At 43.2% G+C, this 16,223-nt stretch overlaps 1 protein-coding gene across 2 annotated transcripts in view; it reads left to right on the top strand.

Annotated features, from left to right (window-relative positions):
* Positions 1-16,223, top strand: part of RUNX3 (RUNX family transcription factor 3) — a 48,673-nt gene that overhangs the window by 15,174 nt on the left and 17,276 nt on the right. For both annotated transcript variants that reach the window (XM_083173632.1, XM_083173631.1), the window contains one exon: positions 312-416. In XM_083173632.1, coding sequence (XP_083029758.1) covers positions 312-416 — 105 coding nt within the window. The remainder of the gene's footprint in view (positions 1-311; positions 417-16,223) is intronic.

The raw sequence follows: 16,223 nt of genomic DNA, 5'->3' as shown, positions 1-16,223 counted from the left end.
AAAATTCATAACACAGCCATGATACTTTGTAAGGTTACAGTGGCCATGGCTACTCCTCAATTGATAAAATGACCGGTTCTCTATCTCAGCCAGTAGATAATGGTCGCCCTTATTGCTCGTTGACAAATCCAACCATTTGCCCACTGTGTCAGTGCGATAAATAAATGCCAGAGGTCACTTGACATCATTGAAACTGTTTTTCCCTTTTAGTTTTAACAAGTGGTAAAGAAAGATGTTATGTATTGCATGACATAATACATTATTTTCAATGTTAACTGATATATATTGATATATATTTTTTCCATTTTCAGGTAAAAGTTTCACCCTGACAATCACAGTTTTCACAAGTCCTACACAAGTTGCAACCTACCACCGAGCCATCAAAGTGACTGTAGATGGCCCACGAGAACCAAGAAGTAAGTTGTAAATTGTGGTCAAGATGGTTATGAAAAAAGAAAACATTCAGGATAACTGAACTTTAACCGATAGCAGCCAATGAAAATGTAATATTCTTTCCTGAACTGTATAAGGAGAACTGTAGACTATGTGAAATGTCAGGGTATTACTGAACAGTATATCTTACCAAACACATGAGGAGGTACTTGTGTAGTTTCACGGTGGCAGTTACGTAGTTAGCGTAGCGTCCCTGTCAGAATCAGCGTAGTGTTCCTTCGGCCAGCGTAGTCAGCGTCCCTGTCAGTGTCAGTGTAGTGTTCCTGCCCGGCTAGCCCGAGCTTACGTAGTTAGTGTAGTCAGTCAGGTGTCCGTCTGTATCAGCATTGTGTTCCCGCCCGTTTGCGGCCAGCCAGAGCTTACGTAGTTAGCGTAGTCAGTTAACGTAGTCAGTCAGCGCCAGTGGCGTACAGTGGCGTGCGGTGGGGTGAGGCACAGCCTTTCCTGTCATACAAGCGTATATGCTGGCCTTTTGAATTGATAAAGTATGTAAAAAATAAAACAATTTAGAAAAATAATCTTATTTTTATTATTCTAATCATTTTTATAGTCAAAACTCTGGAGTAAAAAGTCTATGACAGGTGAGGCAGTGCCTCACCTGGCTACCTTTTCTGCGCATCTCTTATTAAAACTCAGTGAATCTCACAGCACCCCAGCAAGAGTCTTATTTTCTTCAAATTCAATTTGTATGACTCTTGGGGGCACCATCAACAGTAATGCTAGTGAATACATTCTAATGCATTGTGCCTTGTATGTCAGTTTTATATATCCTAAAAGACTAATGCAGCTCCTCACCTCTATGGGGGAGAATGCAAGTGTTTTGCACTGTTATGTTTGTTCCGTCATTTTAATAGGCTGTTACTAGTCTACTATAAATATTATTTAATAGATAACTTAGGATCAAATGCCAGATTCTCTAAACTTCAAAAGTGATAAAATAGAGAGTGATAAAAAGCTAGCCAATTTAGGTCCTAAATTGAGTATTCTGCCTTAGCTTTTTTTGGGCCCTATTTCTCGTCTGAGAAGGAGATACCAGACACACTGCCGGTGATTAATAAGAATTAGCCGATACTGTGTAGTGGAAAACCCCTTTTGCGTCTCGGATCTGCTGATAGTTGTCTTTGTAACGTGGGCAGCCATACAGTGAGGTCCTACTGCAGTTGTAGCAACATAAAGAGTTTGTGTATAACAGAGTAAAATATTAAATTTCTTTAATATAGTTTAACAAAAGATAGTGCTCTATATACAAATACCATAACAAATATTTTTTTTAAATGCATGTATACGTTTAAGTTACCATGAACATTCTGATTTTTCCATTAATAGATTTTCTCAGTATTTTCTCGAGGCAAATATGTTTGTTGCTCAAAAGTGCACGAAGCTCATATACCTGGGAAAGTTGTTAGCAGCAAGAATTAATTTAGGCTTAAGGTCCCTACACACTGGGTGACTATGCCCAGTGTGTATGGACAGCGATTATGTCAATCATCTCTGCGGGGAAAGCCGCTCAGTGCATACACACTGAGCGGCTTTCCCCCTGCCTGGCGCAGAGCTATGCAAAGCCATCCTCAACACCGCTCATCTGCTTGTATTACCAGCAGATGAGCGGCTTTCCCGGCGATGATGCGGGAGCACGCAGCAGCGCTCACCGCTCATAGCTGGGGCATACACACTGGGCGGCTTTGAGCTGAAAGCCGCTCAAACAGGCTGTTTTGAGCAGCTTTCAGCTCAAAGTCACCCAGTGTGTATGGTGATTTAGTGTTTCTTTAAAATCTATTATACATTTCAAATTATCATTATATTTATATATTTGTGCACAGGTTTGGACTTTTTTAAATGTAAGAAAACATCTTTCTAAATGCACTTGACACATATTCATCCTTTCAGAGAAAACGTGAGGTGTTGACATACTTGAGCAAACAGGAAGAGAGAGAAAAAGATGAATTTCCTGTTAAATGTTGATCGTTATTTGAAATAAGAATCTATGTTTATATGCAGAGCGTTACAAATTGAATTTTAAACCTTTTTAAAAGGTTTGACTGTAAAGTGGTTTTCCATCTATATATAAAAGGCTAACTACTCCTTTATGAGTTGAAGTACCGCCAGTAACCACTAGCGGCCACTCGACAGGCAAAATTACTCCTTAGCAGAAAGTGAATGCAAAATGGTCTGTTTCAGACTTGCTGGGTATGAAGAGAGGGAGCTGTGAATACAGAGATTGGAGGTAGGAACTAGTTGTACGTGACTACTGTCCTTTGCTTCTAATCCATGCTAAAAGATGGAAGGAGGAATGCTGGATGATGGGAGAATGCTGCAGGCTAAATTAGCAACCTACTTTCTGCATCCCTCCAATAACCAGCTCTAAATACCTGTATGTCTCCAGTCCTTCAGTACTGAATACTCTGATGCTTTAGCATTTTCCCAATGATTCCTTATTAAAAGGATTACGGCTAATATGCGAAGGGCTACTTTACGATGTCTTCATTAATTATTTACCCATATTTTTGGGGCATGTAGTAAATTAAGCAAATCTATGGTACTTGGAGGGGGGGGGGGCAGCATGCGAGTGCAGTGTGGCTGTCATCCAGGCTTACCATAGTCAGTGTCAGGATAGAAATAATCCCCTTTCCAGCTGCTCAACTTCCTGACTCCCCGCAGCCCTATTCGACCAGCTTCCCTCCTCCGCCCTGCACCTAGCTCCAGTTCCTGCAGTGTCTGCTGGTCAGGGCCAGATTAAAGCAGGGGCAAAAGGGGTCAGTACCCCTGGGCCCCCCTCTAGCTAGGGGCCCGCTGTGGTTGGCATGTATTTATAAAAAAATATATTTATTTTAGCTAAAGGTTTTGTGCATAGGGGTGGGGTAGTACTGCAGCTTCTTCTATCTGCCAATGTGACAATGATTAATGGTGCTGAGCATGGGGTGCCAAGGCACACTGACTGCACAAGTGTGCAGTGCATTACAGGGTGGTGACTAAGTCCCATGACACTTTGCACAAGAGTTCAGAGGCTGAGAGGTTTGTGCTGAGCTCTGATTGGTGGAGCTTATTACATGCTTCTCATGCCCATGGAGGACAGCAGCAGCCTAGTAATGGGAGACTTTTTAATCAGAGGCAGCACTGGGACTGTGAGGTCTCCTACAGGCTTTTCATGTAGTATGTATGTATGGATTCGGTATGAAATCCCGACGGTCAAAATCCGGACAGGGTCAAAATCCCAACAGGGTCATAATACCGACAAGGACAAAATTCTGACAAGGTCAAAATCCCGACATTTAAAATCCCGACAAGGACAAAATCCCGACATTTAAAATCCCAATAAGGTCAAAATACCGACATATAGAATGTACAGGTGAAACAGTCACCATGCCTTTGTGTCGACAGGTCGCGAGGTCGACATGTGTTTTTTCACTGTTTTTTTACCCGAATGTCAACACGGTCGACATGGACACAGTTGGAAGTGAACCGCAGCCCCTCGCATCGCTCGCTTCGCTCGCCATGCTTGGGGCACGGTGCCTCGCTGCGCTCGGCACACAATTTTATTCTTCCATCATGCCCTAGTGGATGGTAGGGCATGAAATACTGCCTGTCGGCACATGTCGGGTCAAAAAACAGTGAAAAAAACCATGTCGACCTCGCAACCTGTCGACACAAAGTCATGTTCACTGTTTCACCTGTACATTCTATATGTCGCTATTTTGACCTTGTCGGGATTTTAAATGTCAGGATTTTGATTTGTGATCCAGCTGCTGTGCTGTATATTGCCTTTTTTCTTCATTAAAAAATGTTTTCCTCACATATATGAAGGTGTGCAGTCCACTACGTGGTACATTACCAAATCGGGATCTTATTGGCTATTCAAAACATGTGACAGCTAATGCAATTCCGATTTGAGATCCGAGTAAAACCAAACCAGCACATCTCTGAACAAGTCCAGCTGCAACATTTAGCATCGAAAATGATATCTTCCCCCACTCCCAAGCTAAAAACATTATGGCACCCATGTTTTAAGGGCATATTCAATTAGCTGCATGGTTACCTCTGTAGCTAACTGGCACATTGACTTGGTTTAGTTAGTGGGGATTCATGCACAGGGGTACTTTTCCTTGCAACCTCAGGAAAAAAGCACAATTGGGGTTCACGTGGGGAAAAAACTACTTGATTGTGCAGTTTATTTCAGTTAGTTTCCACATGGTTATCCATGATTTTTGGTGTGTGGAAATGGCTATTTAATTTAATAGCTTTTTACAACACAGACAATTGAATATGCACCTAAATTGGAGGTTGGGTTAAAACCTCTCCTATAGCATCTTCAAACAAAATGATATTGCCAAGTCCAGTGTAGTTATAAATATTTAATTTTTTAATTATTAACATTTAACTATTTATTTAACTATTAACCTTAAGATTCATAAAAACATGTACTTAGTTATAGTTATCACAAACTAGGAATTCACAATACAAATTTTTAAGTTTGGAAAGATGTTGCTTATATTACATTGATTTTGGGGTTGGTTATACTGATTTAAAGTGATTTATATTGACATGGAATGTTTAATATTAATTGTGGTCAAATTTGTACTTTCCCAACAATCACATGCTTATCTCAGATCTATTTGACTATAAGTTTTAGGTACAGATGTGGGACTTTATAGGTTTGGGGAATTCTCCAAAGCTGTCACATGTGGATGTGCCACATATTTAGTGTGTTTTTGATTTATTTCTTTTTTTTTTCTTAATGTCAGGAAACTGTATCTGCTACTTCTGACTAATATTCTTCTGCAAGAAAAGCCACAATGTTTTTTGAAGTCCTTCTCTTCTTTGGTTATTTGTGTATAAGGTTCTAATCAAAGTACCTATAAATGACTCACTAACATTTCTCAAATGGTTTACAAGAGATTGAAGGGAAGAGATTGACTGCTGCAATTCATTTGTTATATCATGTCTGCTCTGTTCTCTAAAGTGACGGGAGATCATGTACGGTATCAATATTCAATTGTTATTTTTAATTGTGCTGATAGTGCTCATGATTGCAACATGAAAAATCTTGTGTGAGTGCTCAAACAGGTCACTTTTTCGCTCATATCAGCTTGTCACCTCCGAGGGTAGCGAGCTGAAATTATGTTAGCGTTCCATTGGCTGAAATTATGTTAGCGTTCCTTGGTTGAGGGAAAGGTGAAAACAATTGAATACCGCTCATTAAATTTACTTTTCCCTGTGTCAAAGATTATTCAAAAATAGACTAGATTCCATATGTAAAGAGCTGGATTGTTACTATATAAATCTTAGTATGGACATAAAGACAACTGATGACCAGACACAGACACCCACACTGACAAAGACTGACAGAGAACCATACTTACAGAGACACACTCAGAGACCAACAATGACAGAGACTGACACACAGATTCACAAGGCAGAGAGGGACTCTGACTCTGAGACTCACACTAACAGAGACTGGTACAGAGACCCACTGATACAGATACTGACAGAGTTTGAAGAGACCCATAATAGCAGAGACTGACACAAAGACCAAGTATAACAAAGACTAACTTGAGACCTAGGCTGATGGAGACTAATGCACAGTTCCAGAATGTCAAAGATTGACACACTGATTGACAGTGACAGAAACTGTCTCTGACACCTACACTGACAGAGTCTGACACACGGGTACATTTACTAAGATGGGAGTTCTATTGAAGATGGGACCAATCAAATTCTGTCTATCATCTTCTAAAAGTAAATAAGAAGTAGAATCTGATTGGTTGCCATAGGCAACATCCCATATTCAATAGGACTCCAATCTTAGTAAATTGAACCCACACACTCACACTGTCAAAAACTGACACACAAAGACAGAGAATGGCATAATGACCCAGAGTGACAGAGACTTGCTCTGAGACCCAGAGTGACAGAGACTGATACAGTAACCCACAAAAATGGAGACTCTCTATAGTTGGATACACACGATACAATATGCTCCATGAGCGATATTTAGTGTTTCCAGTTAACTCCAAGGTAAACAATATTGTGCATGTACACTGAACACTGTTCAGTGATATCAACCAGCCCCTCGGTGTACATTCAGTCATTGACCATATAGTCAGCAATATGTACAGATGATGGGGGCGTGTCGTTAATGACCAACAGGACCATGCATCTTTAACGATATTGTGCATGTCATTAACGATTTATCAGCTAGTGTGTACACCAGTGGCGGATCCACCAAGGGGCAACTAGGGGCGGTCTCCCTGTGGCCCCCACACATCAGGGGCCCCCACACTCCAGGTAGGTGATGGGTGGATGGCAGGCAGGGGGTCCCTGCGGTGCCTGGACACTCAGCGACCTACTCTCTTGTCACACTGTCTCCAGGGGAACCTACCCCGCTCTCCCCGCCTGATCACCCCATGTCCCAGTCGCCATGAAGCGGCCGTGCCTGTGCAGCAGCTCCGGCTCTGATAGGCAGCGAGAATAACTACTCAGGTGAGTGCTGTGGGGGGGGGGGGGGGGGGTGGATGAGAGGAGGGGGTGAGAGGAGGGGTCTCCCACAATTTTTGTTGTCCAGGGCCCCCACAGACCTTAATCCGGCCCTGGTGTACACACCTTAACAGACCCACAATGACAGAGGCTGACAGATACTTACTGAAAGAGCCACACTGACAGAGACTGAGGGCCAGATGTATCACGCTTCAAAAATTTATGAAGTGGAGAGTGATAAACAACCAGCCAATCAGCTTCTACCTGTCATTTTTCAAACCCAGCCTTTAACATGACAGTAAGAAGCTGATTTTTTTATCATTCTTCATTTTATCACTTTTTGAAGCTTAATACATCTGACCCTGATAGATGCCAACACTGACTGAGAATGGCTAAACAACCAACCCACACTGATAGAAACTGAGACAAAGAACTACGCTGACAGACTGGTCATACATTTGCCCTCAATGGGGTAAATTCAATGCTCTTTAGTGAGCTGTGACAGCGAGCAGTGCTGATTGCTCGCCATCACAGCTCGCGGGTCAGTATTCAACTTACCCCCCTGCACCTGCCGTTTCCACTCGCTGGGTTTTTACAGCGACGTGGAAACGTCATGTGCGGCCACCAAAACGGCGAGGCTACCAGCTAAATGCAGGTGCGAGGGTTAAACGGCGCAGGGGTTAAACGATGAGGATGGCTTGTTTTCGGCGATCCTCCCCAAAAACAAGCCATTCTTGCCATAAAAACCCCCTCGCCGGCCGCATTGAATATATCCCAATGAATGAGACTGACACACAGGACCACATTGGAAGACATTGAGACTCACACAGACACCTAAGAAAAGATAGGTTTATCCAGAAATACTCTTCTATCTCCAGGTAATATCTTTTACCTCTAATTATCTTGGCTTTAAAAAAATCCCTAATTGAAACAGTTTAGCAATAGAATATTGTGAAGCTTCGCAGAGGATACTAAGGGTTAACTTGCTAATTTGCTGAGCCCTTATTTGCAGATGTCTGTGTGTGTTCTGGATGAAAACATATTAAAAATATTTAAAACTTTTTAATATTAAAAAAAATCTGAATTCATGAAATAAAGTATTTTCTTTAATTATTTTCCTCTGTCATCACTATCCCAAGATGGTAATAACAGAACAAGTATTGTGGCGGTACAAGCCTCTGGGATGTGCTGTCAACAATAGCAATGTGATGACCAGCAATAATCCTTTTTTTGTATCCAACAGAGGAAACAAAAGCCTATTGCGCCTCACTTATACTGCTTTCACATTGCAGAAACGGGTATTGACCCTGTATTCTTAAATGGGACTTTAAAACGGGTCTGAACCTTAAGACCTTTCACATTGCAGGTGTAAACCGTTTTAAAAAGCATTTAATACCATTCACACATTCAACCCGTTTAACCCCCAAGGGATACGTTTCAACCAATAAAAATGGAGCCATTCACACTGCCTATCTCCTTAGTATGTAAGGCTTTATTTATTTTTTTTCCCCATTGATAATGTTACTCTAAATGAACAGACACACAGGGGTACATTTACTAAGATGGGAGTTATAATGAAGATAGGATGTTGCCCATATCAACCCATCAGATTCTACTTCTTATTTATTTAGCACCTTCTAGTCGATAATAGATAGAATCTGATTGGTTGCTATAGGTAACCATCCATCTTCAATAGAACTCCCATCTTAGTAAATTTACCTCACAGAGGGTCAGATGCACTAAGCTTCAAAAGTTATAAAATGGAGAGTGGTAAACAGCCAGCCAATCATCTCCTACCTGCTATGTCACAGGCTGTGTTTGAAAAATGTCAGGCAGCAGCTGATTGGCTGGCTGTTTATCACTCTCCATTTTATCACTTTTGAAGCTTAGTGCATCTGGCCCAGAGACTCATAAACCAGTCTACATTTGTGTTCAATTTAAGTTCCCCCCTGTCCTCCATTAATGTTACAGCATCCCAAGATGCACAGGACCTGCAATAACGAAACATAAAGTTTTTCACTATGGTTCAGGGCCACCGACAGGGGGGTGCTGTGGGTACAGCTGTCCTGGGCCCTGGCCTCTGGAGGGGCCCGGGCAGCTGCCACAGTGACATCCCCCGCACACCGCCTCTCCCACCCGGTGGCCCCCCAGCCAGGCATGCACGATACACAGTGCAGCTTGCAGGGCGCTGAGCCTAGGACACAGAGGGGCTCAGCGCTCTGCAGACTGCAGTGTGCGCTCCGGAGGAGACGTGGGATACCGCAGCTAGGCAGGGCTGGTGCAAGGTTTTATGGCACCCTAGGCAAAGATTCTGCGCCCCCCCAATAACCAATTACCCATTTTATTAATAAATCAGACACATACACACAACCGTGCACTTTATAAATATATTTCTCCTCCCGCCCTCCCCATATGTCTGCCTATGGGGGGCTATGCTGGAGGGAGATCTGAGACCCCATCCAGCACAGCACCCCCTCCCACATAGAAAGATATGTCATATATTCAGATCCCCTAATGCACAGCCTCCCCCAATAGGAAGACATGTCAGTCAAATGTTTTTGAGGCCCAGACTGAAGGCCCCAAAATTACTAGTGACAGCCCTGGGTGTATTCAATGAATTTTTTCATCTAGCCTAATAAACAGCACTAATTTGGCCCCTCAGCATTCAGCTGTGGGAGTTTTCTCCTGTTTTTTTGTACATTATCACCCATGTCTTTTTACTTTTTTGGGGGGACAAATTGGCATGGGTGAAAACGGATCCAAAATCATTCGAATATACCTGCAAATTTGAGCAAAAGTGGTTAAGAAAACACGCAGATCCAAAGCAAATTTGTCAATCCACCATGCCAGATTTTTCGACCAGTTAATAAATCAGCACGTGCATTGAATATCACAAATTCAATTCACCCTAAAATCAGCCAGAAATTACAGATTATTTCAGTGGTTAAAAAATCCATCAATAATTGAATACTGACCTAAGTAGGTTATAGTTGAGTAATAGAATGTTGCAACCCTGAAAAGAGTGTGGAGGGTGAACCTCCTATAAGGGTATATTAACTAAACTGTTGTGGCATCCAAGGGTACAGATGGAGCGCCTCTGATCCTTGGCCAGGGATCGCCAGCATGTCTCCACTGGCGATCGCCGGTGCAGAGGTGCTCCAACTGACTGGGATGCGCATGCGTCTCACACGCACACGCGTCCCAGTTTCAGGACAGCGCCGCGGCGGCATCCTGCCCGTCTCCTCTACATCTAATATTTACATGAATGGCATTGAGTTGCTCCTTTGACATGGTTTATACATTTCCTAACAGGTGGCAGTTTGAGCCATATATTCCATACCCGCCAACATGACCCATTTCATTAGGTACAAAATGCTCATCCTTACCAGTGGCAGTTGCAGAGGTGGGGTTGCAGCACAGTCCAGTATTCAAAAAGGGGAGCCACACCTACTGCCACTCCAAACATCACTGTCCTGGACTCACTGGCAGTTGATGTGACCCCCCTCTTTTAATTTTGGACTGTGCTTAAGTCCAACCTCTGTAACTGCCACTGGCAGGAAAGTCCAGGAACAGAGCATTTTGTACCTAATGGAATGTGTCATGTTGGAGGGTATGATATTCTGATGGTGCCATACTTACAACAGCTAGGAAAATAACTCATTAGGTCCAGTGGTGTTGGTGGAAATTTACCACATCTCTTTCACATGGCATGTTGCTATGGGCAACCAATCAGAATCTACTTATTTTGCAACTTTTAGAAGCTAAAATATAGTGTATGATAGGTTGCCCATTGCAACATCCTATCTGAAATAGAACTACCTTCTTAGTAAATGTCCCCCCTTGTCTTTATCGACTAATGTCTCTGTCATGTTTGGCTGTATTAAAAATATTTTCAACAGATGCACTTTTTGGCATAAAAAGATACTTACCCTTTGGTAAACAGATGTTTATAAAGATGTATAAACTTCATTAGAAAAAGCATTGCACGCCATGTGTTTTAAATTGCATCAATCTTACCAACTTCCTTTCTATCAGTGTAATATTTCACACTTTAAAAATCAGACCCTAAACTCAATCCCATAGTACTTTGTAATGTGTGTATTATTTGAACTGCATTAGAGTTTACATTTTCTGTAGTCAATTATAGAATGTTAACATGTTGTATGCCCTAGCCCCTGTTGAGGTTCCCTGCATCAGCATGCTGGCGTCGGCATTATGACCGCCGGCATCCTCACCGCCGGTCATCTGTATGTAACCCGTTTATTCAGATTGCTGTTCTCCAGTGATTTTGGAAGCTATATTGATTTCATTCTGATATACAGTACCCCATTCCAAACACTTCAATGAACACTTCTACATGTGCTGTCATTTACTTCTGATTAGCATTGTTATCCATGTGTGAATGATAAATGATATATGTGTATCAGGGGAGCTTTAACAGAGGAGTAGGCCTGTGTGCAGCCTCCACCATACGGGCCCCCTCCTCTCTAGCCAGAATCAGAGGTGTAACTCTAAAAGGCAATGGAGTCATCTGTCACCGGGCTCCTGCTCCCAAGGGGGACACCTCGCCTCCCCTGAGTTTGAATCAGTTAATTGAAAGCTGTCAATATAGCTTTTATGGCTGACTCCCCCTCCTAGTAGGACAATATACGGTACGTCACACTCTAAATATATTGTTTTGAAGTGTCACACCCTGGCCATTATTCTGATCGGTGCGGCCGGATCCGAATATGCGACCAGCACCGTGCGTCCTAAACCCCGCCTTCCATACGGATCGCCAACTCCGTCCGTACGCGGTAAGAAGCTGTCCGAACGAACCGCACGTGTATTTCTCATGAATACACCTCCTCCATCTCAGGGAACCTCCCCATCATTCGATGGTCGCAGAATGCAGGACCGAGTGGCCAGGCAGCTCCCGCAACCTCAGACCACACGGGCATTTCTCCGTGCAAAAGCAGGGATCTGGGCGGGCAGCTGACATCCGGCAATGTCATATGTCCGCCCCCTACACGTGCGTCACGGCCGCATTACCATACGTATGCCCAGCGTTTGCATGGGAACGCCCATGAAACGCGGGGTGTAAACATATGGTAATGAGCCCAAACAGCCCTTCACACCCCTCTCCACCCACTGTTCGTAGTGTACACATTTCATGCGGAATGTGGCCGTGTGTCCCGCTCGCACATGCGCAGAGACGCCTCTGCACATGCGCAGACACAAAACATCGGCGGCACGAACGCACGCGGATATTACCGCACCAACCAGAATAAGGGCCCCTGTATTAGAACCTATGACCTGTTCCACTAGAGCAGGGATGGGGAACATTCGGCCCACCAGCTGTTAAACTACACATCCCAGCATGCCCGCTACAGTTTTTCTATTTGGGCATGCTAAAATATTTGCAGGGCATGCTTGATATGCAAATTTTAGCTATATGAAGTTACACATATGGCTAAACCAGGGCATGACTGCTAATAAGTGTTTGCTAAAAACAAATGATAATGTAAACAAAATTAGAACAATGCAACAATAGTTAGAAAATATTTAATATTTTCTGGATTGTTTCATATATATATATATATATATATATATATATATATATATATATACTCACAGCACTGAGGTCAGGGGTTCGATTCCTGAACTCACACCATGGGCCTAACTGTGCGGAGTTTGTATTTTCTCCCCGTACTTGCGTAGGTTTACTCCGGGTACTCCGGTTTCCTCCCACAATCCAAGAAATATACTGGTAGGCTAATTGGCTCCCAACAAATTAACCCTAGCATGTCTTATATACAAGCACAACCATAGACTAAAGGCTGGATTCGGACCTGTTCACAATACTGCGAATGTGCAGCGGCCAGCTGTCAGTTTTTCCATCCTGCAAATTAATATCCTTGCTGTGCGAATGAGTTCAAGGCCCATTGCAAGCCCCACCATCGAATGATTTTTTACACTGGGCATGTCATCGCAAGCGCCACGTAGGATGAAGAAAGGCAGACGCTTCAGTCAATCAAGGCTGCACAAGCTGCTACATCCAGGGACATAGAGTCTTTAACTCCCTAATTAATATCACACTATCTGGGATTAATTGTTATATTGGTTACACAGTTTCCAAGCCATAGTGCTAAAGGTGATAGGCATTTTCAGATTTCTGAACACAACTCCAATCTGACAGGGCACATATAGTAAAGCATGTTGTACTCCCACAAAACTAGTAATCACTGCCTGTCAGCACGGTTCTAATTAAAAAAGAAACACCGTTTGCAAACTTTTAAAGGGGACCACAGGGGAATTGGGCCACACTGAGGGCCTTATTTTAGTTCACTCTTTCTGACAAAATCCTTCTTAGATGGACAAAACCATGTGCACTGCAGGTGGGGCAGATGTTACTTGTGAAGAGAGAATTAGATTTGGGTGGGGTTTTACTTCAAAGTGAGATCTATATTGCAGTGTAAAAATAAAGCAGCCAGTATTTCCCTGCACAGAAACAAAATAACTCACCCAAATCTAATTCTCTCTGCACATTTTACATCTGCCCCCCCCTGCAGTGCACATGGTTTTGTCCATCTAAGAAGGATTTTGTCAGAAAGAGTGAACTAAAATAAGGCCCTGAGTGAGGATAAATTCGCTTATCCTTTTTAATACACTGTCCGTGTTTTATGTTTCACTGTTTTGTCTATATTTCGCCTCTTTGTCTTTTAATATAAGTTAATAAAAGCTAAATTTTATGCTATTTTTCTCATGAGGTGCACCACACAGAAAGACATTTCCTTTTCTCCTTTTTGCTTGGACATAGAGTCACCAGCTGCAAGCCAAATTTGACAATCTTCAAATGCTACAAAAACTGCAGTTCTCAGATTAGAACCATGGCAAGACTTTGCACTTGCACCATTTCACTATGATGCAAATATCCAGGATGAGATTCACCTCCAGGCAATGCATGCAGTGCAGTGCTAAGACACTGCATGCGCAGACTGACTCCCCGGTCTAAGACCCGGAAGTCCAGCGTGGGAGCCTCGTAAGGGACAGCTCTAATCGCAAGAGCTGCCCCTTGTGTTAATGATCGCATATGTTAGAGCATATGTGATCATTAACAATCCGAACCTCGGCAGAGGGGGGCGATAAATGTAAGAGCATCCCGCCCACAGTGAGGTCTGTCTCAGGATCAAGGGAATGGGGGTTATAGCCAGAGGATAATGTAAAAAATGAAGGCTGCAAGTGTACTTCAAGGTCCATTCTTCAACGCAGGCAATGATGGGTATCCCACCTAGTTTTTAATATGATCAACATGTAATAAGACCATGGGCAGGATAAACTAAAGGAAGAATGCAACAATATCTTGTTTTCGAGCTTTGGCCATATTGCCCATACTGTATGTACTAAACCTTGCACGCCGGTGCTTAAGTGAGGAGAGTAATGCCAGCAAACAGCTAGTGTTACCCTATAGTAGCCTATGTCAGTGGTTCCCAAACTGTGTGCCGTGGCACCTGGGGTGCCTTAGGACACTTGCAGGGGTGCTCCAAGTTAGTGGTCCAGGACCAATTGAAATTATTTATGATCAATATCACAGGTGAAACCAGTGCTGTCACTGATAACATGCACAAACAGTAGCAAATCCTGTCTCTTACCATATAACAGACCCTAAGGTGACATATAAACATAATTTACTTAATTTAATATTTTTTTCTGAAATTATCAATAATTAACATTCGGCCTAGGGGTGCCATGAAATTGTTTTGATAATCAAGGGCACCGTGATTCAAAAAAGTTTGGGAACCACTGGTCTATGTGCTTCCAGCTGCATCTGTGCTGTTGAGGGATAACCTGCGATTGTCAAGTCCCGATGCTGAAACCAAGTACTGCGGCCATAGCAAATGACAGCACTTATAAGGAGTAGTAGTAGATAGTACAAATGCGATTAGTATCAATGGAGGGGCTGCGCCGCAAAGGCCTGGTACATTCTGCCCTGTGAGTTATTCATTGAGACAATAAGAACCTAGTACCCGGTTACTATCACATTATAACTATGCAGGCAACCAACATTATGCCCATTCCTGCTGTACTGCATAGCATTAATGGGCATAATGTTGGTAGATATTAGATATATTTCTATGTATAACTGGTTGAAACACAGCATTTGGGTCCAGGGAGGAAACTCTTGAGTTTGCGTGAGCAGGCTGATTGCTTGAGGGGAAGACTGAGAAAATTCCCACTGCACTGTGCTCACAAGCAAAGGATGTTAGTGTGACCAACTCATTTCCCCCTTCTGGCACATGTCTTACCACTTCAGAGGTGGGAATATTAAGCTCTCTGCAGGCAGTCCTGTTCACAGAGACTCAGAAGAATCAGGGAAGATAAATAGATATTAATAATCATTTAGTATGCCTTGTGTACATGATATAAGTATATAAGACTGAGAATTAAAGGGAAACGACTTTAGATTTTAGCTGTACATTATTTAAACATAATATTCAGTTCTCACAAATGCTTTTATTTTTTATGTTTATAGATATAATCTGTGAATACGTATATGAATTGAATATGGCTTTTTTAGCATAGTGGTGGGATAAGCTATTTTTGTCTTCATACAAATATATCCTCATACACTGAGTGTCTTTAAGCCATATCACACTATATACTCGGCATGACTGAGACACTACAAGACGAGAAGAAGTGTACCGTCATTCTCTTTCAATTTTGAGATTTAGGCCCTTATTCTGATCGGTGCGGCCGGATCCGATTATGCAGCCAGGACTGTGCGTGCGAAACCCCGCCTTCCATACGGATCGCCAACTCCGTCCGTACGCGGTAAGAAGCTGGCCGAACGGACCGCACGTGTATTTTTCACGGAATACACCTCCTCCATCTCAGGGAACCTCCCCCATCATTCGATGGTCGCAGACCATCGAATGCAGGACCGAGTGCTCCACCAGCTCCCGCAACCTCAGACCACACGGACATTTTTCCGTGGAAAAGCAGGGATCTGGGCGGGCAGCTGACATCCGGCGATGTCATATGTCCGCCCCCTACACGTGCGTCACGGCCGCATTACCATACGTACGCCCAGCGTTTGCATGGGAACGCCCATGAAACACGGGGCGTATGCATATGGTAATGAGGCCAAACAGCCCATCACGCCCCTCTCCACCCCCTGTTCGGAGTGTTCACATTTCATGCGCCCCGCTCGCACATGCGCAGAGACGCCTTTGCACATGCGCAGACACAAAACATCGGCGGCACGAACGCACGCGGATATTACCGCACCAACCAGAATAAGGGCCTTAGTCACATTGCAA

Source organism: Crinia signifera, chromosome 2, assembly GCF_055691185.1.
Source record: "Crinia signifera chromosome 2, ASM5569118v1, whole genome shotgun sequence".
Classification (NCBI taxonomy): Eukaryota; Metazoa; Chordata; class Amphibia; order Anura; family Myobatrachidae; genus Crinia; species Crinia signifera.
The sequence above is the reverse complement of the archived record's forward strand: the minus strand, read 5'-3'. Positions and strand labels throughout refer to the sequence as shown.